This window comes from Xenopus laevis, chromosome 7L, assembly GCF_017654675.1.
Source record: "Xenopus laevis strain J_2021 chromosome 7L, Xenopus_laevis_v10.1, whole genome shotgun sequence".
Lineage (NCBI taxonomy): Eukaryota > Metazoa > Chordata > Amphibia > Anura > Pipidae > Xenopus > Xenopus laevis.
In genome coordinates, this window is record NC_054383.1 from 106,514,220 (window position 1) to 106,542,060 (window position 27,841).

A 27,841-nucleotide genomic window follows, 5' to 3' on the forward strand; every position below is an offset into this window, starting at 1 on the left:
AATTTGGATCTTCATACCTTAATTAGAAAATCATAAACATCATAAACATTAAAGGGATACTGTCATGGAAAAAAAAATTCTCAAAATGAATCAGTTAATAGTGCTGCTCCAGCAGAATTCTGCACTGAAATCCATTTCTCAAAAGACCAAACAGATTTTTTTATATTCAATTTTGAAATCTGACATGGGGCTAGACATATTGTCAATTTCCCAGCTGCCCCAAGTCATGTGACTTGTGCTCTGATAAACTTCAATCACTCTTTACTGCTGTACTGCAAGTTGGAGTGATATCACCCCCCTCCCTTTTTCCCCCAGCAGCCTAACAAAAGAACAATGGGAAGGTAACCAGATAGCAGCTCCCTAACACAAGATAACAGCTGCTTGGTAGATCTAAGAACAACACTCAATAGTAAAAACCCATGTCCCACTGAGACACATTCAGTTACATTGAGAAGGAAAAACAGCAGCCTGCCAGAAAACATTTCTCTCCTAAAGTGCAGGCACAAGTCACATGACTTGGGGCAGCTGGGAAATTGACAAAATGTCTAGCCCTATGTCAGATTTTAAAATTGAATATAAAAAAATCTGTTTGCTCTTTTGAGAAATGGATTTCAGTGCAGAATTCTGCTGGAGCAGCACTATTAACTGATTCATTTTGAAAATATTTTTTTTTCCCCATGACAGTATCCCTTTAAATAAACCCAATAGGCTGGTTTTGCCTCCAATAAGGATTAATTATATCTTAGTTGGGATCAAGTACAAGCTACTGTTTTATTATTACAGAGAAAAAGGAAATATTTTTTTAAAATTTGGATACAATTGAGTCTATGGGAGACGGCCTTTCCGTAATTCGGAGCTTTCTGGATAACCAATCCTATACCTGTACAAGGTGGCAGTGGAGGGCAGCAGTGCTGGCATTTAGTATATATGGTGCTCATTAGAACTCACACAATGCTTTACTACAGGTTCCTTATACTCATTATAATATAGGAGGCCGGATATGCTGACAAAACTATATAAAAAAATTAATAAATAGTCGTTTATTTAGGGGCAATATGTAAAAGATGGTTTCTCTTGTATAAAATGATGTATATTTAAACTGTCACTCATTGTTACCAAGATGGTTTGTATCTATGTACTGTATGTATCTATGATGTGTATTACATAATTTATACTTTTTCACTTGTTTGGAATGGATTATTTGGAATGCTATATTATTAAAAAAAATATTTGATGTACAAAACATCACTGGTCTCTCAATCACTGCTCAGATCAATTTATTATCCAATAGTAAGGAATTAAAGGATAATAACCAAGAAACCAAACGGTTGTGTGCTTATACAATTCCATTTGCACTTAAAGAGGAACTATCACGAAAATGAAAATTTAATATTACTGTTTCTGAAATAATCAAGTTTATGTTCACTATGCCTCTCTCAGCATCTGTTTCTATTTATTCTGTCTTCATGCAGGAGTTGGGTGTCAGATATTCATTGACAGTTAGATCCAATATATCTTATAAGGGGGCTCCTTTTGCCTAGAAGATGTATTAGAGCTCACTCTATTAAAATCACCAGGCATCATGTCTCTCTACATGCAGAATTTGTGCAAAAGGCAGTTATTTTGTTAGAGATTTAGTTTGTACTGGAATCAGTTATTAGAGTGAGCTCTAATTCATCTGCTAGGAAAGGAAGGCTTCCTATACAATATATTGGACCTGTCAATGATTATCTGACACCCAACTGCTGCATAAAGACAGAATGAAGAGAAAGAGATGGTGAGAGAGGAATAGTGAAGATAAACTTATTTATTTCAGAAACGGTTTTAATTGATTGCAAGAAAGTTTCTTAATTCAGTATGAGGAAGCTTATATTAAACTTTCATTTTCACAATAGTTCCCCTTTAAAGTTAGCTGTAGGTGAGACAGTCTGTGCCATGCTACAAGATTATAGTTTGGCTGTCTGTCCCAGTAATGGGCTGAATGGCCTAGGGCCTGCTAGAGAACTGCTCATACAGGGAGGGCCCACTTATAACAATTAGATACAGATACAGGCAAAGGACATGTTATCCAGAATGCTCGGGACCTGGGCTTTTCTGGATAAGGGATCTTTTCGTAATTTGGATCTTCGTACCTTAAGGGGCAGATTTATCGAGGGTTAAATTTCAAAGTTAAAAATACTTCGAAATTCGACCATCTAATTAAAATACTTCAAATTCGAATATCGAATTCGAACTTTTTTTCATCGAATTTTGGCTATTCTGCGGTCGAAGTAAAATCGTACGATCGACCGATTTTTATTTCGACTTCAAAAACTTAGAAAAATGCTGTGGAAGGTCCCCATAGGCTAACATAGCACTTCGGCAGGTTTAATTTGCGGAAGTATTGGAAGTCGAAGTTTTTTTTAAAGAGACATTATTGAATGGTCGAATATTCGAACTATTTTTACTTCGAAAATTCCCTCGAATTCACTTCGATACTTGGTAAATCTGCCCCTAAGTCTACTAAAAAATCATGTAAACATGAATAAAACCCAATAGGCTGGTTTTGCCTGAAATAAGGATTAATTATATCTTAGTTTGGATCAAGTACCAAGTACGGTTTTATTATTACAGAGAAAAGGGTAATACTTTTTTAAAACTTTAATTATTTTTTTTAAAATGGAGTCTTTGGGAGACAGCCTTCCCATAATTCGGAGCTTTCTGGATAAAAGGTTTCTGGATCCCATACCTAGACTAATACATGTGACATGCAGGTTTATGGTATAAAGAAAGTATTAATGGTATGTGGCCTGAACCCACCGAGAGTCCAGTCCAACACTGGTTGGTGAAGCAGAACTAATGAAATGCTCTAACAATAGAACATTATTGGGGAAACGTAATAAAATTCACAAAGAGCAAAACAATTGGCACAAATAAGGATAAAAAGTCTCATTTCGCAATGTACTACTCTTCCTTAAACATTGCGAATTTTAATTGCGCATTGCCCATTTTTAAGAAGCGCTTGAAGGTGTCGAAATCTTTTGGAGCAAACATTACCTTTACAGTAAGAAGTTTTATTACATTCACTGCGCACTGGCGCTACTATAAAATTCGCAAACCTTCTTCCACTGTCGGAAGTGGTCGCTAAACAGTTTCGGGGTTCACAAAAGATATATTAAATTTGCACAAAGGCAAATTTGTTCACACAGAGGCATAACTTTGCGCATTGAGAATATTTTCTCCTTTATCGACTTTTATTACATTTGCCTATATGAATGTAACCATTACACTTCAGCACAGAGAGTGCACAACAACTTCGCAGGAAAACCCCTTCTACATTTCATGCAGTTAAAAGTTGTTCAGCTTCCAAACACTTTTTAAATTCAGTTGTTTTTAGATTGTTGCCCAGAAATAAAGACTTTTTTCAATTACTTTCCATTATTTATTTCTTTACTGTTTTTCCAAAATCTAAGTTTAAAGTTGAATGTTCGTGTCTCTGGTGTTTCAGTCTGGCAGCTCAGTAATTCAAGTGCAGACTCTGATCTGTTACAATTTTACAACATTTAGTTGATACATTTCTCAGCAGCATCTGTGTAATATTAGCAACTACTGTATCAATTCTAACAGCTGCCTGTAATGAAACCCAGAGATTCTGCTCAGCAGGAACAAAGATAATAAATGTATCAACTATAATGTATCCATTTAGAACAGTTTACAGGGTCGGCGACCCCCTCCTTCTCAGACCTGCTTCAGAAGGTGAAAAATGACACTTTACACTTCAATATTAGAAAAACGGTGACACATAGGGGCACATTTACTAACCTCGAGTGAAGAATTCGAATGATAAAAAAAAAATCGAAGTTCGAAGTATTTTTTTGGGTACTTCGACCATCGAATGGGTCAAATTCGATCGAATTTGATCAAATAAAAATTTGTTCGACTATTCGATAGTCTAAGTACTGTCTCTTTAAAAAATACTTTGACTTCTTACTTCGCCACTTTAAACCTACCAAGGTACAATGTTAGCCTATGGGGACCTTCCCCAGCACTTTTCTTACATTTTTTCGATCGAAGAAAAATCCTTCGTTAGATTCGAAGGATTTTATCGTTCAATCGAACGATTTTTACTTTGATCGCTCGATCAATGGATTTGTGCTAAATCCTTCAAATTCGATATTCGAAGGATTTAAATTCGAGGGTTTATTAACCCTCGAAATTCGACCCTTGATAAATGTGCCCCATTGAAAATAGAAAGTAATTGGAAAAAGTCGTTATTTCTGGTGATCTATCTGAAAACAACTAGTTGTTTGAAGGTGAACCACCCCTTTAAGGAATGTTTTACATTTGCTCATTTGAACAGGCATCAATGCAAACATATTTTTGGGCCCCACCATGGGGGAGCACAATTTCTCATGGGCAAAACGCCGTTGGAAGATGATTGTGCCATAATTCAGATTCCATATTGTCCTAATCTCAGATGTCTGGGTACAGCTCTGTGTTTTCCGGTGATGGTCGTTCACCTTTAATAAACTTTAAGTAGGTTACAGAATGACTAATTCTAAGCAACATTTCAATTGGTCTTCATTATTTATTTTATACCGTTTTTTAATTATTTGCCTTCTTTTTCTGACTCTTTCCAGCTTTCAAATGGGGGTCACTGACCCCATCTAAAAACTATCTAAAAAATTCAAAAAGCTCTGTAAGGCTACACATGTATTATTACTTTGTATTACTCATTTTTCTATTCAGCACCTCCCTTGTTTATAATCCTGTCTCTTATTCAAAGTCATTTCGACCCTTGCAATCAGATTTTTGAAACTGCAACCTGGAGAGCTGCTAAATAAAAAGCTAAATAACTCAAAATAATAAAAAAAATAAAAACCAATCGCAAATTGTCTCCGAATATCACTTTCTACATTGTACTCAAAGCTCATTCAAAGGTGAACAACCCCTTTAGGGATTACAGATATAAGGGTGAATCCATGCAGACAAGGGGAATTGCAGAGTCTGTGCAAGGGACAGAGGGGCTGGACATTTGTTTTTTTTGGATTTTTTTGTTGGGGAGATTTAGGCCATGCTGTTACACCAGGCTGGATGGGCAATTTTTGATGTAGACATAAAGGAATGAATAAATGCAACACAAAGGATCTAATTATTTGGGAATGGGTTTGTCATTTATAATTCTATGTTGAAAAAAAAAAAAGAACCTGCAACAAAAATTTAAAAAAAAAAAAAAAAAAATAGATTTTTGACTGTTTCATGTTTAAGGAAGCTGCGTATGTTTCTCCACAATTATATAATTTAACTCTACTAAAGAAACAGAAGGTCTGTGCTGCCACCGTGTGTTTCCCTTTAGATACAGAACAAGTGCAGCCTTTTTGTCCCACCTCCAGATTGAGCTTGAAAGTATTCGTATTTAAAAGTTGTGGCGTCTGTAGAGTGAAATTAATAATTGACTTTGTTGCAAACAAGAAACAAGTGATAACAATAAGCCTTTATTAGTAGAATTGTTGCATTCCCCCGAATATTCCTTTTCATTAAAAAGTAGGGATGCACCGAATCCAGGATTCGGTTCGGGTTTCGGCCTTATTCAGCAGGATTCGGCCAAATCCTTCTGCCCAGCTGAACCAAATCCTAATTTGCATATGCAAATTAGGGGCTGGGAGGGAAATCGCGTGACTTTTTGTAAGAAAACAAGGAAGTAGAAAATGGTTTCCCCTTCCCAACCCTAATTTGCGTTCGGTATTCGGCCAAATCTTTAGCAAAGGATTCGGGGGTTGGGCCAAATCCAAAATAGTGGATTCGGTGCATCCCTATTAAAAAGATCTCGTGCCAGGAATCATTCAGAATACACAATGTAAAATACACATTATATCACAAGGACGGAGTTAGAGTGACATATTTTACAGTTTGATTTTTTTTCTATTTACATTCATATTTGACATTAACGTGTAAATCTACAAAGTGGTGAAAATGAATCACTAAAAGACGTCACAGTCACATCTATAGTAGCACATGGGGATGCACATTTATCAAAGGTCGAATATCGAATTCATGTGAAATTTGAAATTTGACCAATCGAAATTTTCAACCCGAAAACTCGATTCAAATTGAATTAGATTTGAATTTAAAAGACTCGAATGTCAGGAAGGCTGCAAACATCTTCAGATTGATCCCTGGATGTCTGCCATTGACAAACAGCAATTCTGCAGGTTTTAGGTGGCGAATAGTCGCATTTGATTTCTTAAAATGCCAGCGTATGATAAATCTCGAAAATTAAATTTTTTTTTTAAAACTCAAATCGAATTTCAATAACTCCCTAGTTGAATTTGACAGTTTTGACCATTAAAAAAAATTTGAATTTCGAATTTTCAATTCGACCCTTGATAAATCTGCCCCTAAATATTTGAATTCAGATATGAAGCCTGGTAAGGGTCTAAAACCTTAGTAGGAAATGGTTTAGGATACATAATAAAAATGCTGTATTGCCCCCTGGTGACACATCACAAGGAGCGCATTGGATATCTTTAGTTTGACCAACGGCCCACGCAGCACTTTTCACCCAGCGCGTGGCCTCCTAGTGTGGCTCCCATTGACTTGAATGGATAAAGCGTGGGAAGAATGATAATTCCTTTAGTAAGCTTTATGTACACTGGTTCATAATCGGGGGCTTAGGGAGACCAGTTGGGAGAGGGACAATCCTCATACAACTGGATTTTCTACTCTGCCTGATAGATACCTGCATACATTTTGCCAGATATTGGTTGAGAAGGTCATCTCAAAAGCCCCATACACATTTGCATATGGTTGCAGCTTTTATGGACACCTATTCAGGGGTCTGATACAAATACCCAACACAAAGACACAGAGGGAGATGGATGGAAATCGCATGCCCCATGTGCTGAACAGGATTGCTTTAATTAAAAAATTAATCTCGTAACCGTGCAAGAATGAAAAAGAAGTTTTCTTGCATGATAAAGCAACTGACATGTCTCAATTCCTGTTCAGCCCAATGGAAATTCCTGCTACCTCTCATCTCCTACCAACGAATAGGGGGTGTCAGACTGGTCTTATTTATGTTAATAGGAGGCTCTAGGGGAGGCTTGTGGTGCTTCGTGTGCCATCAGCTTAACCATTTATCACCATGAGGATATTCTGTAATATAATACAAATAAACTAACTCAGTGCTTCCCAAGTTAGCCACTATGCCCCAGGTACTCACACGTAAACAGTTCAGCGTAAAAATAAAAAACTGGGTAAATAGACTGTGCAAAATAAAAAAAAATTCTAATAGTTAGTTAGCCAAAAATGTAATGTATAACGGCTGTAGTGACTTGATGTGTAACATAATAGCCAGAACACAACTTCCTGCTTTTCAGCTCTCTATGCTGAGTTAGTCAGTGACTTTAAAGGGGGCCACATGGGACATAACTGTTCAGTAAGTTTGCAATAGATCCTCAGCATTCAGCTCAGATTCAAACAATTATGGCCCCCTCAAGTCAACGATTGGTAACTGCCTGGCAGTGGAAACCAAGAGAGCTGCAAAGCAGGAAGTAGTGTTCTGGCTATTATGTTACACATCCAGTCACTCCAGCCTTTATACATTACATTTTTGCCTAACTAACTATATTAGAAACGTGTTATTTTGCACAGCCTATTTACCCAGTTTTTATTTGTATACTGAACAATTCCTTTCATAATACAGAAAAGTCTGTAGAGTTTTGGACTGGTGCCCCTTAAAATCCACTGCAAGGCCATGTCCAGGCTCACAGCTTGATGGAGCTGAATGGACAGAGATGAACGGCCTGATGGCAGGAGAAAACTAGTGTTTACAGTCACTGCACTTTATTTCTTCTGTCTTTTCTATGGCCAACCCCTAGTCTGGGCCCTTGTAGTTTACCTCTCCCCACTCCAGCTGCTAATGTGCACACTTGTTCATGCATGCCCTACAGGGGGGCACTAAGGTTGCCTAGAGCATTTGGCCAACTTGGCCAGGCACTGCCAATTAAAATTGCTCTTAATTAGCCACTCTATAACATACACAAGCTTGCTGGAACTTAGAATTTCTATACAGTCTTTAGGTAATACATACAGGAGCCAAACACTGGAACAATCCAATAAAGAGAATTATAGGGGCAATATGAACTAATATGTAGGGCAATCCCAGTGATGCAAACTTCTAATACTGTGGTCAGGTCCGTTACATATCGCCTCTATTTACATTAGCTTGGTGTTCTCTTTCCCAAAGAACCCCTTCACCGATCTGGGCGGTTCATGCTTATATTGTAACTTTGGCCATTCTGAGATACTGCACATGCCTGAGAAGAGAATATTTATTTGGAAAATGGATCCAACTTGGCAGTGCACCTCTCTAGAATAAACCACCCTGAGCTGGTGCAATTTCTTCAGAAGACACACACCCACTCAGATGCCATGGTTAGCAATTTGCCTCAATGGGAGTTGCCCAACATATTGACAATATATTAACCTTTAGTTCTACTGTATTAGTTCCATGGTAGAAAACATGTAAAAGGCTCTCTGGACGTTATTCTGAAAGAGAACAAATCATCTTGTCACCAATGTAGATATAAAGTGTAGAACTTTTTTTCCCAAAATACATGCATTCCACTTATTTATCAAAAAATAATTCACATGTTGGTTATGATGTAGACTTTGTACAAAACAAACATAATAAAGTCCCGTGTATATACCTCCCCAGAAAAGAGTGTAGCAGATAAGAACCAAAATGCAGGGTTTCAGTGTAAAACTGCTAGAATTCCTAGAACAGTAAATATAATATAATTGTGCAAGAAAATGCAGAATTCTTATAAACATTTAGGCCCAGAAAGAGAATGTTGAATAAGAGCAGCTCAGATTATTCAGGAGAGGATACAGTGGATTCTGATCATCACTTTTCAGGATCATATTCCGGGGACCTTGGCTTTCCTGCACAATGGAGCATTAATATGGAGCACTATGCACCAATAATAAAAAAAGAAACCAATAGTATTGTTTTTTTATACACATGGATTTATGCTAAAGTGGAGAAAAATCAAATCAAGTGAAGGTGAATATCTTTTGGTTTAAACAGGAGACAATGAGAAATAGCATTGGTGTGTTTTATAGCAACAGGTTTGTAGAAAATAGATCCCATACCTGTACCATGTTTACCCATTGCCTTAGTCATCTCCTCTATAGAAGCAGATGTGAACCCGGCAACAAGAATATAATTCCACATTCTTCTCTTTATATTTACATTCAATTTATACATGGGGAATAAAATAGCATTTGGGGTGCCATTTATTACTCATTATTCTGCTCTTCCCCTGCTTGACACAAGTCAGTGGTTTCATCGGACAACACAATTTGTGACTATGTTACAGCTATTTGTAATGCTGAGCATGCAGTGTTGCTCCCTGGGTAACAGAACGTAGGACAGGTTGACCAAGATGATCCCAAATTTGAATGAGCTCTGATTGAGGTTTTCTTCCCATGGACCTCCTGGCAACCTAGTAACATTCCTGCCTGAGATTGGCATCATTGCAGTAGAACGATCTCCGAAGATCTCCTGAAATGTATTTTATGATACAAACTAAGTTGACCAAGCAATGGTCCAGGAACTATACACTGCATGGATTCACAGGTCTGTCTCACAGTGTGGCCTTGGCGTAGAATGTCCATCTCTTCCATTACACGTCGGTCTCAATCCTCAGTCTCTCCATTCGCTGAACATTCCTTTCCACAGCGGTTTGGTTGGTGATTTCCTTAGCACAGGACTCTGGAAACCAACCTCTTTCTCCGTCCCGGAGTCTTTCTCCCTGATACCAACCTAATATTAACAGTTAAAAGTATCAGTAAGTATTCGTAAAGTTTATGTAGGTATACAGGGAAGTTTCTCTCACTATATTTTTTCCATACAAGCTATAAAGTTATTATCCTATTTATCCGTGGCCCCTTATGTTTCTTTGAAAAGCTACAGGTAAAAACATCTTGGGTTCATCATATTTTACCACTGAAGTGCAATTTCTTCTTTACTTGTACCACATGACTAGTTGCCTACTAAGTGATTCATCTATGAAGCATCACAAGAGTACACCAGGAGGGGAGTATTGTTTCTCTCAGTATTGTATTAATGTTACTACAGCTTGATGCAAACCCTGCTCCCAATGCAGCCCACAAACTGGTTAAAAAGTATCTTGCCTTTGTATCCCCTCAATTAAATATAGATGGTGCAGTAAATCCCTAATATAATAATATGGGCTGAAATAATGCTCACAGGGGGGCTCCGCCAATGAGGCGAGTTGAGTAACTCGCCTCAGGCGGCAAAGCCCCACTAGGTACCAGGGGCGGTAAAAATGCTGCTCCTGGTACCATAAGTGCAGAGTTTCCGGTTTTCAAACTGAAAATTTGCTCTTCTAGCAAAGAAAGCGCAATTATGCTCACTGCGCTAGCGTACTGGCCCTCTCCGCCGCCCCCTTGTGGACCCCCCTGGACCAAAAAGGTGAGCGCACCGGAGACGGGGGGCGGCAGCAACACCCTAGCTGCCTCAGGCAGTGGAGGGCCCACTATCGCCCCTGAATGCTCATAATCTGACGCATGGGAAGTTATACTATCAGTGGCTGCTCTAATGGGCTTCCTGAAAGTTCCTGTCTACGTTATGGAAACTTGGCATTGAATTATTATTATTAACATTTATTTATATAGCGCCAGCATATTCCACAGCGCTGTAGTACCAATATATATTTTATAAGTAGCAATATATAGATAGTGGACTTCTGGATGCTTTAGAGCTAACTGGAACTTAATCTCACTATGTTATGCAGAGTTCTATGCCTTCCATGACTCTAAAAAGACATACAACAACATTTTTTTTAAAGAAAAGATATGAATTTCATATATTACCATCTTCTTCCTGCAACAACAGCATCACATCATTTTGTTGGAGTGAAATTTCATCGGCTTGTCTGGCCAAGTAAGCCTTTATAATTTCCACCTGGCGCAGTCCTGGAATATGGAATAAAACGTTCTCAGCACAATGACATGAAAAGAACGGATCGTTGCACAGGCAGTGCCAGTATGGAAGACTTTATAGGCACAAAAAATATATAAGGAACATGCAGGGTCTGTTGAAGTTAACCAATTGAAATTGACTTTTTCTTGATTGTATTACAGAATTTTCTATTATATGTTCATCATTCTAAATGAAATGCAAACAAGTAACTGTATGAAAGACCCCTAAACACGGTGCATATACCCCAAACACCAGTACTTACACTGATCACTCATCCTTATTTTCTTACCTCCTCTCCTAGATCTGTTGTTCTCTTTGTGGTCTTCTTTCCGCTCAAGTGCAGCAATCCATCGTGCTCTATCACTCCTGCATAGAAACATGCAACATGACATCTCACTTTGGAAAGCCCAACCTTAGCTCTTTGTTTTTTATTGATCCACAACTCCTATCAGTCCTGATATTCTCTGCCACGGGATGATGCTGGACACTACGTATATAGTCCCAGGTATTAAGAACAATAGCCCATACCCAGTGGCTCGTGAGCAACTCGCTGCTCTCTGACCCCTTGGATGCTGCTCCCAGTGGAATCAAAAAAGGTGCTTATTTTTGAATTCCTGGCTTGAAGGCAAGTTTTGGTTGTATAAAAACCAGGTGTACTGTCAAACAGAGCCTCCTTTAGACTGCCAGTCCACATAGTGGCTACCAAATAGCCATTAACCATCCATATTTGGCATCCCCAGAAACTTTTTTCATTCTTATGTTGCTCTTCAATACCAGCAATGATTCAGGTAAAAAAGGTTGGGGACCTCTGCTTTAGAGGGATCTGACTATATACTTTTACCCTTTAACTAGCTATAAATATCCTAACTGCAAGCTTGCGCATTAATTTAACAATGAAAACAAAAGAAAATGGTGAAACTAAAAATAACAGACTGTGATGATTATACGACAGATACTTACAAACTGTCAGCTGCCAACACAGTTTGGTCTGGTTTCCCATCACTGTTCTTACTGATCTTAATCTGAAACAAGAAGGGCCCATTTGGACTCCGGGGGCCACTTGTTGCAGTTTTAGCAGTAGGCGTTAAAGGCTGGTCACCATTTTCTAATTTAGCGACAGCAAAACGATCCGTCGTGACATAATCTGTTACTATGTAGTTTTCCTCACTGAAAACAGAAAAAAAACCCAATGTGAATAACAATGGTAGAGAACTGCAGCAAAGAGACAGAATTAGGGTTTTGTAAAGGATAAAAAATTCACTCACGTTAGAATGAAAAAACATTATAATGAAAAAAACATTTTAGGAACTTGCATGGAGAATGGAGCCAACCTAAATGATCATGTTTTAATTTTATTAGAGGAAACCAGCAGTACATTCTAGTCTACCTTAAACAAAAAGCAATGATCTTGGTCACCATTAGAAAACCTTTCACTCATTGTGATACTAAACTCTCTAGTTAGTATAGATATGGTTTTATATAACTTATGTGAAAGTAGGGAGGGGTGTGTGTATCGAAGCTGGGTTTTCATTTGGAATTGATGGACTTTGTCTTTTTCAACCCAATTTAACTATATAAACCCAATTTAACTATATAACTATGATTAAATGGCTCTCCCCTAGTTCCTACCACTCTGACATGCACCCATTCAGCTCCAGGCCTGGCTCTGTTTCTGACATCAGATTTCATACTAGAACTGGTAGACCTAAATATGTATTTTTTGTGTTTGTTTCTAGGATGAAACATTGCTTCCCTGTAGTGATGTACAGTAACTCCTCCCCTGATGAAAACAATCTTTCTCCCACAGTGGCCCCCGAGAACAATTTAAAATTTGATTGAGCCTACAAATTTCCCACTTTGTCCTTTAGAGTGTCACGTAGTCATATTCACTTCACCTTTTCTTCTTCGTTATTATAAGGACATCATTGAATAAGAAGAGGTAGCAAGAAGTCTTTCCAAAGCCTTTCCAGAAAACTCCAGATTCTTCCACGAGGTTCAGTTCACCTCTCTTTAACAACCAGCGAGAGGCAGAAATGAGTGGGAACGGCTAAAATAAAGGAGAAAATTAATCATTTGTTAACCGAATGTTCTAATAGTTTATTAAATGGCCATATGGTCCATTCCTTTGGAAGTCAGAAGACAATCTGAGAAACTATCTCTTTTCATAATGACGATGGGAATTTAATTTATCCACAAAACACAGATTCCCGTGTTTTGTCCCTTGAAATCCGTACTGTTCACTGTGCGTGTGCTAGGCTGTGAGATCAACCAATCTTCCAATACCTTTGAATCAAAACCAGCCAAGCTGCACTAAAGGGCATAGAGGGAAAACCCATGTTTAACACAGCTTTAATAGTACTTCCGAGTACATGGAGCAGGTCACCAGCTAGGGAAAGCCTATTGATGGAGATGTTTACCAGAGAGAGAGAGAGTCCGGCATGGGGAATAACCCATTGGACACGAACTCCCAGAAATCAGACGGAGAGGAAGCCTTTATAGCCTCCTTATTCTCAAAATAGTACAATTTTGTCTACAATTGTCTTTTCTTCTTAAGGGAACACATACTGTAGTTCTCTGGCATTTAGAGGGGCAGCCCCATCCGTGTCTACCCAGCATCAGAGTCTTATAAATGAGGGCAGAAATGATTACTGAATGTAGAATAAGCTTCTTTTGACTGTAGCTACAAACCCTTGGCAAAAGCAGCTGATTGTGCACAGTAATATAAGTTACGTATAAATATGTAAATTTGGTTACTTTATGTCATTTTTCTACACTGAATGTCTACCTTGATCTTCCCGAACTCGAGCTGCGTTTGCAGGGTGTACATCTGCTCCGTCCTTTCCATTTTCCGTGCCCCTTCATTGCACTGCTTAACCAGCTGTTAACAAAAACCAACAGAAAATCCCTTTATTTATTTACTTTATCTGCCAGCAGATTCAGAAGGTAATTGCCTGTGCAATAAAGGACCACAAAACATTGCTTCTGTATTTACCCTGTTTTTCTAATAACATATTCAATTAGTACCCAAGCAAACTTCATACACATTTAGATACACATTTAGATACTGTTTTTCTTTGGAGTCTTGTTTTTTGTCCAAAATTAATTATTATCTTCGGAACAGTTCTTTTTTAATTGTGATGCTTGGTTTTATTTCAACCGTATGGACCCTGTGCTGTCTCTCATTTACCTTAGAAAAAAATACTTTTTCAATAGGTAAAGTAAGTAAAAGAGTGAGGGCTTTGGGTCCACTTCAGATTCCAGAGAGAACTTTATAAATCACTAGCGGGAGGATCCAGAAGCTGCACTCAAGGAAGAGCACTGAGTAAGATTAAATCTTCATTAATCATGGAACAATAAAATACTAATGTGTGTATTTATTCTGTATGTTTATTTCCATAGCTAAGCAGACTATATGAGTCAGCGTTACTGATAGCAGTCTCCCTTCAGCAGTACATCTGCAATGATTGTGCTCCCATGCCAGCTTACTGGCACTCACAGGGTTACGTTAATATTTATACAGAATCAGCCCATGATCCCTTTAAAGGAGAACAAAAGTGTGTTTATAACCCTGTGTCCCCTCCCACTGGGATATAAAATACAGGTATGGGACCTGTCATCCAGAAGGCTCAGGACCTGAGATTTTCCAGATAAGGGGTCCTACAGTAATTTGGATCTCCATACTTTAAAGGTGTCCATACATGAGCCGATAAAAGCTGCCGACAGCTTATTGCCCCGTGTATGGGGACCTCCGACGGGCTTCCCCGATCGTTATCTGGCAGAAAATCAACCAGATGTCGATCGGGCAGGGCTAAAAACCTAGTTGGATCGCGGGCCACATTTGTTCGTTGATGCGGTCCTGCAATCCGACTACCTGTATTGGCAGCATTGTGATGCTAGGGCCGACAATCGGATCAGTAAAAAATCAACCACCTCTAGCAACAAAGCCAAACAAGTGCATCTCTCTGTGTATGGCCACCTTAAGTCTACTAAAAAATCATTTAAACATTAAATAAACCCAATAGGCTGGTTTTGCAGCCAATAAGGATTAATTATATTTTATTTGGGATCAAGTACAAGCTACTGTTTTATTATTACAGAGAAAAGGGGAATCATTTTTAAAATGGAGTCTATGGGAGGCAGCCTTTCTGTAATTCGGAGCTTTCTGTATAACAGGTTTACATCGGTTAATAGAAATAGGCAATCACTAATGCTAAGAAGGGCTCCATCAAACCTTGCTTAAAGCTTTCAGAGCATGAGTTGTCTCTCCATATTCCTTAGTGTTCATGTTCATTTTTTGGCAAATAGTCTAGAAAAAAAACAACAATAACACAAATCACAATTGGTTACAGCAACAATAAGCAGATTTGTACCCACAGCCCAAAACATTTCCTTTGTTACTGTAATTTCAGTAGAACAAACAAAGTTTACTTCTGATTAGAGGCAATGTGCCATGTTACTACATAAACCAGTTAATCTGCCAACACAATATTGTGCCTGTGCTGTGTGCTCTTCAGATGGAAGCGGAGAGATTCTACAGAGTTCTGATTAACACTTTACAAAAAATGTATATAAAATGGATAGACAGATGTATTCTGCAGAGTTATATGAAGTATTTTTACTTTTTAGTCCATATAAATGGGGACTGGATATATGGATTGAATTACAAGAAAAGAAATATACGAGTGCTGCCCTACAAAGAGGATACTGGGTTTTATGCTGGTAAAGAGATCAACGACTCAACATGGTCTCCAGCCCCTCATGAGCCCTCCTCTGAATATCTAACACTGTAGGTTTGTTGGTGAGCTTGTCAGTCAAACAGGGTAATGATGACATGAGGAGCAGCTCTGGGTAGAGAATATTGCTGATAGAAGACACATTTGTAAATAAACCAGAACCCCAGTCTGCAGGTCTGAACATTCTGTTTATAATTCAACACTGTCCCCAACCAGTTTGTGGAATGTGCCTAACAGAGTTCTTCCTATATTTCTACCCTTTTCTATTCTGCCCACACCCCTTTCCTTTTGTTTCTTCCACTTATTTGTATCTATGTTCTCCTCCTCCCTTTTTATTCTAAGTCCTCTTACATTCTATTTGCTTCTGCTCAATTGTCTCTAGTTTGGCAGCTCTTCCCTCTTTCAGTGTGAGACTGAAGCTCCTATGGGCTACCAGAGCACCTACCTGACATTCATGGACTACTCTCACAACAAACAGATAGTGACACATATTATAGATGCAGCATAGGCCTGTAATGCATGAAACGCGTAAGGCAATGTTATGTAAGTTTATAGCTTAATGGGGTGGTTCATCTTTAAGTTAACTTTTAATATGTTATAAAATGGCTAATTGTAAGCAACTTTTTAATTGATCTTCATTATTTATCTTTTATAGTTTTTGAATTATTTCCCTTCTTCTGACTCTTTTCAGCTTTCAAATGGGGGTCACTGACCTCATCTAAAAAACAATTAATACAATGTATTAAATTTAATTTACAAATGTATCATCATTACTAATTTTTATCTTTCCATTCAGGCCTTCTCCTAGTCATATTTCAGTCTCTTATTCAAATCAATGCAGATCAAATTTAAAAGCTAAATAACTCGAAATCCAGAGATAATAAAAAATTAAAACCAATTGAAAATTGACTCAGAATATCACTTTCTACATCATACTGAGAGTTAACACAAAGGTGATCAATCCCTTTAATAAATAAAAACTCACCCATGCTCTATTCATTTCTATAGGATTTTTAGAATTATATTATTACAACTTATATTAACTGTAGATAGACCAGTGGACAACATTGGTGTACAAATAACCTGCACAAAATGTAACTGTGATATACTTGTGATATATAGCAGCATGGCCACACATTCAGATTACTTACATCCATCAGGAGAGGAAGACGAGTGACTCTCTGCATTGGTAGAATTAGGAAAGACAACATGGGCAGGCCACCACATTCCTCCTTCATTTCTATTTGCTTTAAGGTTTCTTTAAATTGTGCATTGTTGGACCTGAAATTGCCATACAGTGAGTTAGGGACCACAGTTACAGTAATGAGAAGCAAGGTGTATTCTTGTAAAGCACATAAAGCATTTATCTGAGAATGGGAATTATAAGGGGTGTGCGCAGGGCCGTTCCTGCCATGAGGCAAGATAAGCACCTTGCCTCAGGCGGCAGGGAATGGGCAGTTACAAGGGGTGGCAAAAAGCTGCCTCCTGTAACTTTAAGAGCCTAATTCCCGGTTTTTAAACCGGAAATTTGGCTCTGTTAGTAAAGAAAGCGCAGTACGCGCTCATTACACTAGCGATGCCGCACCTTTTGACCTGCTCCGACGCTAAACTTTTAAGAGCGGAGCGGCAGCAGCCCACAGATCGCCCCTGGGTGTGTGCATAGGACTTAAAGGAGACATATAGTATATCATATAGTATACTATGTATAGTATATACTTTTGGGTGTAAATTAATATTGTCTTCAAAATTAGCCTCTTTATTTAAGCTCCCCATAGATGTTCTCTGCCACCTGTCCAAGTTTCAAATGAGGGGTGGGAGTGTCCTAACAGTCTCTGCCAGAAGCATAGTAGGAGGCAGACAGCCAATCACAGCCCTGCAGTCACACAAGCAAAGATAGGCTTCAGTTCCCTATCAGGTCAGCCTAGCTGCTGATTGGATCCTGTCCTACAGTGCAGTGTGCTGCGTACTGCTGGCTCCCCTGCACAGCCTGGGAAACCGGGCAGCAGGAAGTGAAGCAGATGGGCGGGACTAGTAGGGTTTTTGCAGAAATTTACAATAAATCAACCCGAAACGCTACTTCTTTAAAGTGGACCTGTCACCCAGACACAAAAATCTGTATGATAAAAGTCCTTTTCGAATTTAACATGAAATCCAATTTCTATTTTTTATTAAAGCATTCGTAGCTGTTGTAAGCTCATTTAAAGGAGAAGGAAAGGTTAAAACTAAGTAAGCCTTATCAGAAAGGTCCATCTAAATATACCAGTAAACCCCCAAAGTAGTGCTGCTCTGAGTCCCCTGTCAAAAGAAACACTGCATTTCTTTCCTTCTATTGTGTACTCATGGGCTTCTGTAACAGACTTCCTGTTTTCAGCTTAAACCTCATTGCCCTGGGCAAGAGCATGCTCAGTTTGTTCCTCTTCCCCCCACCCCCTCCCTTCTCTACTGTAATCTGAGACCAGAGCAGGGAGAGACTCAGGCAGGAAGTGATGTCACACCACATTAATACTGCAGCTCCTATCCTAAACAAACAGAGAGTTTCTAGAGCTTTTTACTCAGTTATGGTAAAACATTCTACAGAATAAATATAGCATTCTAGCTTGCACTATTGCAGCTAATCTATTGGCAATAAAATGCCTCCGTAGCTTTCCTTCTCCTTTAAACATCTCAGCTGTCAATCAAATATTGTCTGCCCCTCCTCTATGCCTTGGGCAGGCGGGGCAGACAATTACTTTCACTTTCCATTCAGCACTTCCTAGATGTCACTGCTCTCCCCATATTCCCCTGTTCTCTTCTCTTTTAATTGTGTAGCCAGGGCATGGGGATGGACATCAGGTCCCTCATTCTGGTGCACAAACAAGATTCTGAGATTATACAAGGCTTGTCTTAATAACAGTGTCCACAAAATGGCTCCTGCCTGCTTGTTATAATTATGAATTCCCAGACTGAAGGAAACAAGATTCAAATTTATATAGTGTAATTAAAGTTTATTTTGCTTGTCTAATGTTATAAAATAGGAGTTTGAACAATTTTTTTCAGGTGACGGGTCCCCTGTAAGCACATTCCTTCTATTTTTAAAAGTGTATAATGCACTGGCACATTCTTGTTTTTCACACAAAATGTCCCCTTTAAGGAAATATATGCCTATATTTTATTCTCACTATTCCCTGAATTTGAGTCTATCCAACCTTTTCACAAACTCCTCACTTTGGATGGGATACTCCTGTATGAGCTCATATGACGCATTTCATGCTAATGACGCATTTCTCCCTAATAAGGCATTATGGGGCTCAGTTTGACAAGAGACTCTTATCACATGAAAATTCAGTAGAAGTCTACAGGGGAATTAAATGAGGCAATGAGGTTCTCTTATGTAATGGAATGTGTCTGTATGTAACTTACATGAGCCTTTGGAGCGTCCGTTGCTGGTACATTTCATTGGAGCAGTAACTCACATAGGGCTGGAACGTCTTCTGAGAGTGATGCTCTACAATATCACTTATGTTGTCAATGAATGGGTTTATTTTGTGCCTTTTCTCCAAGTCTTCAAAAAACCTTGAAAGAAAGTGCAAATGTCTTGTGAATTCATTTACAGGGGACATTTGATGCTCCTGTGATCCTTTTGCAACATTTCATTGCTTTTTGTTTCTTTCATCTCTGTTGTTTGCAGTTAAACGCTGCTAATATCATACATGTGCAACATGAGTGCCCCTTGCTTTTTGGTATAGGCCGCTCAGAACTTCAGAAGCTTAAATTACTCTGGACATTTCCAGTAAAGCTTCACTGAAATCTACATTCCCCTAACCCCTTTGATTAGTCTAATATAGTCTATAGACCACAACTTTGCAGAAAAAACACTGGTACATGTATGGGATCCATCATCAGGAAACCTGCTATCCAGAAATGTGATTACAGTAAGGCCATCACCCATGGACTCCATTTTATTCAAATAATTCAGATTTTAAAAAATTATTTCCTTTTTCACTGTAATAGTAAAACAGTACCTTGTACTTGACCACAACTAAGATATAATTAATCCTTATTGGAAACGGAACAATCCTGCTTTTTAGTAGACTTAAGATATGGAGACCAAAATTACGAAAAGACCCCTTATCCTGAAAACCCCAGGCCCTGAGCATTCTGGATAACAGGTCCCATAGCTGTAGTCAAATTGCCCTTTATCGCTTGCCATTTCTTATCAGTGAGAACAACTGTGGCTAATAGCAGATAGTGGCAAAAATACATGCAGCACTTGGGTACATTAGCTTTGGAATTCCTGAGCAGTACCTCCCTGTTTTACCCATAACCAGAGCAATTTCCATTTTTCTCACTAAAGACTGGGCATGGAAAATGATCGGTGCTTTAACGGTCACTGTTCTCCAGGAAAGGAACACAATGGGGTATTTTTATCATACAGTGCAAAAAAGTGGATTAAAACATTACCGGTGATGATGATCATAGCAACCAATCGGATCTTTGCTTTTGTTTTCTAACTGTTGAAATCTAATTGCTGATTGGTTTCTCTGGGCAACATCACCGGTAATGCTTCACTCCACTTTCTACACAGCATGATAAATAGGCCCTGATATGTTGTAAGCCCACGTCTACTGGATCTTTTCATAGCTCTGTGCATAATTATTGTGGGTGAGGGCTGAAAATTCTCTCTATGTAAATGAAGTGTTGGGGAGCACCCCCCATTAAATATGAAAAACAGTAGATGGTGTGCAGGGTGAAGTAATAAATCACAAAGAAGAGAGAAAAAAAAAAGAGCTGACCCATATATTTGCACCCTCTCATCCAATCGTGTCCACAAGCTCATATATTTATACACACACTCAATTAAACATGACTTTTATTAACCAAATTAAAATGAAGTAGTCCAGTAAACAAAAAAACCCGGTTAGGACCGGGGAGACGGATTAACTAGGCACAATCTAATAATGAGTGGTAGGGGTTATGGAAATCACCCAATGCGACTCCTACAGTCATCACCCCATTCACCCACATAAAGTCACATACCACAAGGGTCAGCGGAACCGAAACAGTAGGGTTCTATATATCATGGGTGATTTCCATAACCCCTACCACTCTTTATTTAATTGTGCCCGTGATAGGCATATGAGATAACAGGTCTCTGGGTGGATTTCCCAGATTAAATACTAGGAAAAATTCACTGGCACTCGAAGGCAGGTGCAAGCAGAGTCAAGCCCTTGCGTTTTTATTAAGCAGAAAGGTGCAACGTTTCGGGGATAGGACCCCTTTGTCCTATCCCCGAAATATTGCACCTTTCTGCTTAATAAAAACGCAAGGTCTTGACCTTGCTTGCACCTGCCTTCGAGTGCAAATTAATTTTTCCTTGTATTGTACAAGGAGGGTGCCGATCCCTCCATCACCATGCACCAGGCGAATGGCCTTGTAGGCCAGGGTATGCGAGCGGTGCCTCCTTTCTCTAGATTAAATACTGCCATTTATATGTACCACCAGCCCACTACCCCTAGTTAATCGGTCTCCCTGGTCCTAACCGGGTTTTATTGTTTACTGGACTACTTCATTTTAATTTGTTTAATAAAAGTCATGTTTAATTGAGTGTATATATATATATATATATATATATATATATATATATATATATATATATATATATATATATATATATATATGAGTTTGTGGACATGATTGGATGGGAGGGTGCAAATATATGGGTCAGTTCTTTTTCTTTCTGAAAATTCTCTCACCAGCCCACTCCACAGTTCTACACGCAGTTTCTTGCACTAATTGAAAGCTTGCCAGAGACCTCATGTGGCTACACGTGGTATTGCAATCAGCTAGCTGAACGTGCCCTATACAATGACAAGCCTTTAAATAGTACAAATACTGCATTTAATCTTTAGCCATAGGGTCTATCTCATAGGGTCTGTCTCAGAAACAAGACTGAAATCAGGGTGTAAGTGTTCCACTGCACTAAGGCTAGGTCTTCAAGAAAATCAAGAGTTCAAGGTCCATTTAATTTTACCACCAATCATCTGATCTGCAAACAGCTTGCTGGCTTTCGACCAAGCACTTTCAGGAGTAAGGAGTCAGGATTGTTTTATTATTATTAATAATAGTATTTATAAAGCACTGACAAAATTCCTCAGCACTGTACAATAAAAAAAACTGTATAAAATGAAGATACTAAGGAAACAACCAATAGAGCCATATATCAGTGTGAGATGGGTGGGACCCTACACACAATAATCCCTTGACCACATGTTATACCCCAGATGGGGTGTTTGAGCTGAATTATCAGAAAACCTTTACTTTAGGCTGTTGGCATGTGTAATGGGTGTACAGCAAAACTGTACAGGGAGAACACTGCAGGGAATTCTATATGGCGCAATACAAATCCCACATCTCAACGTGCATTTTACTACACTGTTGGCAATTTACAAAGCAATGTACATAAGATCTGACATACTTATGTGTTCTAAATAGTTTAAAGTGTAAGTGCTACCAGACCTCAAGAACATGCTGAAACCCAAAGAGTCAATTTAATAGGCTAGACCCCATAGGAAGACACTTGGAAACCCCCTCTCTCCCCCCCCCCACAGAACAAGAAAAAAGGAGCACTAGAACAATGTTATTCTGCAACACAACTGAAAGTCTCCCGAAATATGCCTTCAATTAGTCCTTTATATAATAAATATACATATATATATCTGCTTTGAATTTACTGTCATGGAGTCTATAATTCATAAAGAAAAGAAGACGGGGCTCATGTAAAACAATATGTTTGTACAGGTCTCTCAGAACAATGTGGATAAGAGGGTAAAACAAAGCCCATTCTACTAGCAGCACCTTCACGTAACAAGTGAGAATAGATAGGGACAGTATCAAAATCAAAAGCGCAACATACAAAAATAAGCCCAACAGAGAACTGGTCAAGGCAAGTGTTACCAATTGGGCACCCTAGTGCCACATTGAAAGAAGGCAAAGCCAATAAACTTGCATAGGTTTAGCTGAAGCAAAGTCACACGAGGAATGGCCATTTCTGAGCAACTTTTTTTTCTATTGTTTTTGAGTTCTGACTTCTGACTCTTTCCAGCTTTCAAATGGGAGTCGCTGACCCCATCGAAAAACAAATGCTCTGTAAGGCTACAAATTTATTGTTATTGCCACTTTTTATTACTCATCTTTCTATTCACGTCTCCTATTCATATTCCAGTCTCTTATTCATAACAATGCATGGTTGCTAAGGTAATTTGGATCCTAGCAACCAGATTGCTGAAATTGCAAATAGGAGAGCGTGAAATAACCAAAAAATACCCCAAATAAAAAAAATAAAAACCATTTGTAAACGCTCTTAGGATATCACTCTACATCATACTAAAAGTTAATTTAAAGGAGAACAATGTCTTTAAACAAACAAATGCATTTTTTCCATCATAGATGATGCACATTTTGGGAATTTTCTAAAATGTAGCTTTTCAATTTTCTTTTACTCTAGAGACTGAATATGAAACAACAGCAATTTCCAGCCGTCGGCCCCAGCTAAGAATGTTGCAATAAGTGGGAAAAATAAGCCCAAGATGGGATCCAGTGATTAAAGCAGCATGGCCATGAGGATTTAAGTGGTAGAAGCAGACTATCCTGGAGGTCAGGCCTCTTGTCAAAAGCTTCCAGATATCCAGAAGGAATTTCAACAAAGTTAAGCCCAAATGACAGGTCATTAAATACTATCCTGAAGAAACTGTAGTTGGCATATGGCTGCATCTGTGTCGGGCTAGAACCATATCAGTTTCATTGCTGCAACCTATTGTTTCTCTGCTTCATGTTAGATTTTATCTCCCTGCTTAATGGTGTCATTTCCAGCCAACGCCACTACAGACGGCACGTATTGGAAAACAAATAAGGTATTAGAATCATAAGCAAACTTAAGGTATATGGTTACATTTACTGTTTAGAATCAGTATGCTGTGGCTGTGTGTAATATGACATGCTATAGCAGTTACATAAAAATATATCCAGGTATAGGGGTCTGTTATCCAGAATGCTTGGGACATGGGGTTTTCCAGGTAACGGATCTAAAATTATTTAAAAATTAAATAAACCCAATAGGATTGTTTTGCCTCCAATAAGGATTAGTTAAATCTTAGTTGGGATCAAGTACAAGCTACTGTTTTATTATTACAGAGAAAAAGGAAATCATTTTTAAAAATTAGAATTATTTGTTTATAATGGAGGCTATAGGAGTTGGCCTTCACGTAATTTGGAGCATTCTGGATATCGGGTGTCCGGATACCATACCTGGAATAGTGTATACCATCATCTCCCCAAGGAAGCTAACAATCTAATTGCCCTATAACATTATCAGCACACCCATACAGGAAGGTTAGTTTCTTTAGAACATGTGTTTGAAGCGCAGGAGGAATCTGTGGGAGACCCATACAAAACACAGCACATAATCCTAGATTTTGTTCGGCTTTTATTCAGCAGCTCTCCAGTTTGCAATTCCAGGAATCTGGTTGCTAGGGTCCAAATTACATACCTCCCAACATTTTGGAAGTAAAAAGAGGGACAAAAAAAATTTTCCCACACGTAGCGCAGCAATTTCTTTGACCACACCCCTTTCTGTGACCACATGCCCTAATTACCATGTTTGTTTTACAAAATTTGGCAGGTTATGAAAGTTTGAAAATATTTCTCCTTATCTAAACTGTGTTTTTGTGTCTCAAAATTGTTACAATGTATCTTATTTGCACCTGTTAGCTGTTCTGGGCTCTCTGCTAAAAGCCAATCAAGTGAGAAACTTTATTTCTTTTTCTGGCTGTTCATTGCATAGAAAAGAGGGACTTTCCAGTACAAATGAGGGACTGTGGGTTGAGCCGTCAAAAGAGGGACTGTCCCTCCGAAAAAGGGACAGTTGGGAGGTATGAAATTACTCTAGCAACAATGCATTGATCTAAATAGGAGACTGACATATGAATAGGAGAGGACCTGAATAGCAAAATGGGTAATAAAAAGTGGCAATAACAATAAATGTGTAGCTTTACAAAGCATTTGATGGGTGACCCCCATTTGAAAGTTAAAAAGACCAATAAGTCAAAATCTATAAAATAGAGAAAATGAAGGCCAATTGGAAAGCAGCACAGAATTAGCCATTCCATAACATACTAAAATTTAATTTAAAATTGAACAACCCCTTTAATCCAGCATACCGGTACATCCATACTAAAGCTAAAACTGCATTAATCTGCTCTTAGCAACAAATTTAATATGTGCTATAATGACAAATCTCTAAATAAATCTTTTTTCTATGTCATCCCCAGGACCTCATTTCCAAAAAGCAGAATGAAGACTCCCATGACCAGTAAACCCCCAGTCTCAGCCCAGTCTAGGCAATATTCTATACTGGCTGTTGTTTGAGCTATTCCTAATCCTGGTTATGCTTCATATTATGACCACAAAACAATTACATGCCTCATTTTAGAATATTTTAAAGACACCAGTATTCTAAACCCATTGCTTTACTTAAGGGGGATTGCCATATTTTACTTTTCTACCTTTCTCTGACCAAAAATGTAAAATGCTGGCTCTTTGCTAAAGTCAGAGATGTCAGAGAAGCACAACGAAGTTTTATTCTGTGACCCGGAATTCAATTTCTATTGTTGTTATTCATTTAAAGTAGTTCATTTTCTCTTTAAAGTGTTGCCTTTGTTCTCAATACCCTGTCTGGTTGCTATGGCAAGTGGGACCATAACAACCAAAAAGCAGCTGAAGGTACAAATGATTTAAAAGGTTAATTACTCAAAAGTCACTTGGGATAACCCAGGAATGCACATGGAGAATGTGACTATACATGGCACACTAAGGGGCATATTTATTATGCTGTGTGAAATTAAATTCGCCGAAAAAACGGTGTAAAATAAATGGCGAACGTATCAAGGTGCGTGCAATTTTACATCATGTGAACGCCAGATTTTCTGCTTTATTTTACATTGCTTTTTTGCAGAAGTCACTCTAAGAAAAAACGAGTAAAACCTGATACCATTTTTTTTTTTTAACGCCGTATTTTACACGTCGGATTCTGGCGATGTGTGGTGTATTATCCCGCTGTTTTTTTTTCAAAGCATAACAAATATGCCCCTAAAAGTAAATTCTAAGGGTGAACATTGTCTTTAAACTCAGATCCCAATACCGTGAAAAAAAATGCTTCTTCTCATGTGAATGAAATGGCCAAGCATGGAAACGTTCATGTCTCCAGCCCAGCAGTCAGCGAGCCCTGCACATTCCTCTAGAACAGAAATCTAAGGGCTGCCTTTAATGCTTTCCTTGTGTGATGCAGCGCTCTAGTGTCTCTGACCTCCTTCAAAAGTCCTGGCTCTATAATAGAGTGCATGCATTTGGGAATGAAGCGGCTTCCTCTTTCTTCACATGAAATTATTCCCCATAGAGCTCTATTTCATGGGAAAATGACCAACTGGGAGAAAGCTATTAGTCGTTTAGCATACATATGCTGTGTATAAGGCAAGGGAAGATACCCAGGCACCAACGACATTTTCCCAAAATTACTAGTCGCAATGAATTTTTATACGGCAACAAAACAACAACAAAAATACATATTTTTTTCAGGTTCTTCCAGTAAACAATACAAAACGGTGAATTGAAAGCTCTTATTTTACTAAATCCCACCTTTTTGGTCTTCAAAGCTTGTAGGAGAAGAGGGAGACAGTTAAAGGGCCATCAAAAGTCTTGTATATTGCTATTACTAAACACAGCATGAAAGCCTAAAAGAGAAAATGATGGGCACTACCTTTTGCTGACTTCCAGTATCTCTGCAATGTTGGAGAACAGATGATGGTGGTCAGTGTTGGTAATAGTTTGTCTTAGTTCCTCAGATTTTTGGAAGAGTCGGACAAGGATGCCCAAGCTGTGCTGATAGGAGTATTCTGAAGTAATGATCTCAAATATTGCCTGGAACAATTCAAATCTTCTGTTAATAGAAGAGCAAATCCTTGCATGAAAAGCCCAAAAACTTGCTTAGTCTAGTGCTTGTAAGTCAACTGCACTTGGATCGACTATTACTATTAATGGGTTCTAAATGTCAGTTGTAAGTAGTGATGGGCGAATTTGTCCTGTTTTGATTTGCAAAAAACGAAAAGCGAATCTTAATAGCTGCGTCAATTTTGATGCTGGCATTAAAGTCAATGGGCATCCGAATAATGTTGACGCACGGCAGTTTTGACGCCGGCGAATTTTAGCAGCAGTTTTCAAGAATTGATTCGCCAGTGGCGAAATGCAGAAATTAGCCGCGAATTCACCCCTGGCAAATTTATTCACCCATCACTAGTTGTAAGCCCTAATTATGTGAAACATCCCTTTGCCCCATGATATCCTTCTCGGCTGCACTCTCTAAACTCACATTCCAGTAAATGCTGAGAGGGCCTCTGTAGTGATCTGGACCATCAGGTCTGAGAACTGGTCCATTAGAATGACATGAAAAGCTAAAGAGTCCATGGAGGTGCCAATGACTTAATTAATCTCTTACCCTGGTCCAGGGCTCCTCTTCCATAAAAAATGCACAACCCGGAATAGTTAGCAGAAGGGTGGGGGTAGTTTTTCACAGGAGGACCGCCATCTTCCTCTAATTACCCAGGAATCTCCTGTGCCAAATTCAGAGTCTTCCAATACATTCTGTACTGTGAATGCACCAAATTTCAAGAGGTACATGGGATGCCTGGAAAGGTAGGGGAAGATGGAGGCAGCCCCCCTGCTGAAAATTGCCCTGGGCCAGTGCCAGTCCAGGTTAAAGGCCGCCATACTTGGTCTGTCGGCAGCTTTTATCGGCCCGTGTGTGGGGCCATCCAACTGGTTTTCCCGATTGATATCTGGCCTCTCGATTGGGCAGGTTAAAAAATCCCGTAGGATTGTGGCTGCATCTGTGCGTTTATGTGGTTCCCGCAATCCGACCGCCTGTATCGGATGCATTATGATCAGCCCGATATCGCCCACTTCAATGTGGGCATATCGGGGAGAGATACGCTCTCCCCGACATCGCCAAATGAGCAGATCTCTACGTCTATGGCCACCTTTAGAGGTAAGCAAGGCAACCCTGTGACTCTAGAAAAACACATTAAGCAAA

The 27,841-nt window shown here is 38.8% G+C and overlaps 1 protein-coding gene across 1 annotated transcript in view; it reads right to left on the bottom strand.

The window, feature by feature from the left end:
• Positions 1-8,567: 8,567 nt before the first annotated feature.
• arhgef16.L (Rho guanine nucleotide exchange factor 16 L homeolog) overlaps positions 8,568-27,841 on the bottom strand; it is a 46,488-nt gene continuing 27,214 nt past the window's right edge. Inside the window, exons 6-15 of the mRNA XM_018226157.2 lie at positions 26,513-26,673; positions 19,123-19,275; positions 16,875-17,004; positions 15,222-15,296; positions 13,776-13,868; positions 12,886-13,037; positions 11,951-12,157; positions 11,280-11,356; positions 10,882-10,983; positions 8,568-9,808 (exon numbers count right to left, since the gene is read on the bottom strand). Of these exons, the coding sequence (XP_018081646.1) occupies positions 9,669-9,808; positions 10,882-10,983; positions 11,280-11,356; positions 11,951-12,157; positions 12,886-13,037; positions 13,776-13,868; positions 15,222-15,296; positions 16,875-17,004; positions 19,123-19,275; positions 26,513-26,673 (1,290 nt within the window). The 3' untranslated portion in view covers positions 8,568-9,668. The remainder of the gene's footprint in view (positions 9,809-10,881; positions 10,984-11,279; positions 11,357-11,950; positions 12,158-12,885; positions 13,038-13,775; positions 13,869-15,221; positions 15,297-16,874; positions 17,005-19,122; positions 19,276-26,512; positions 26,674-27,841) is intronic.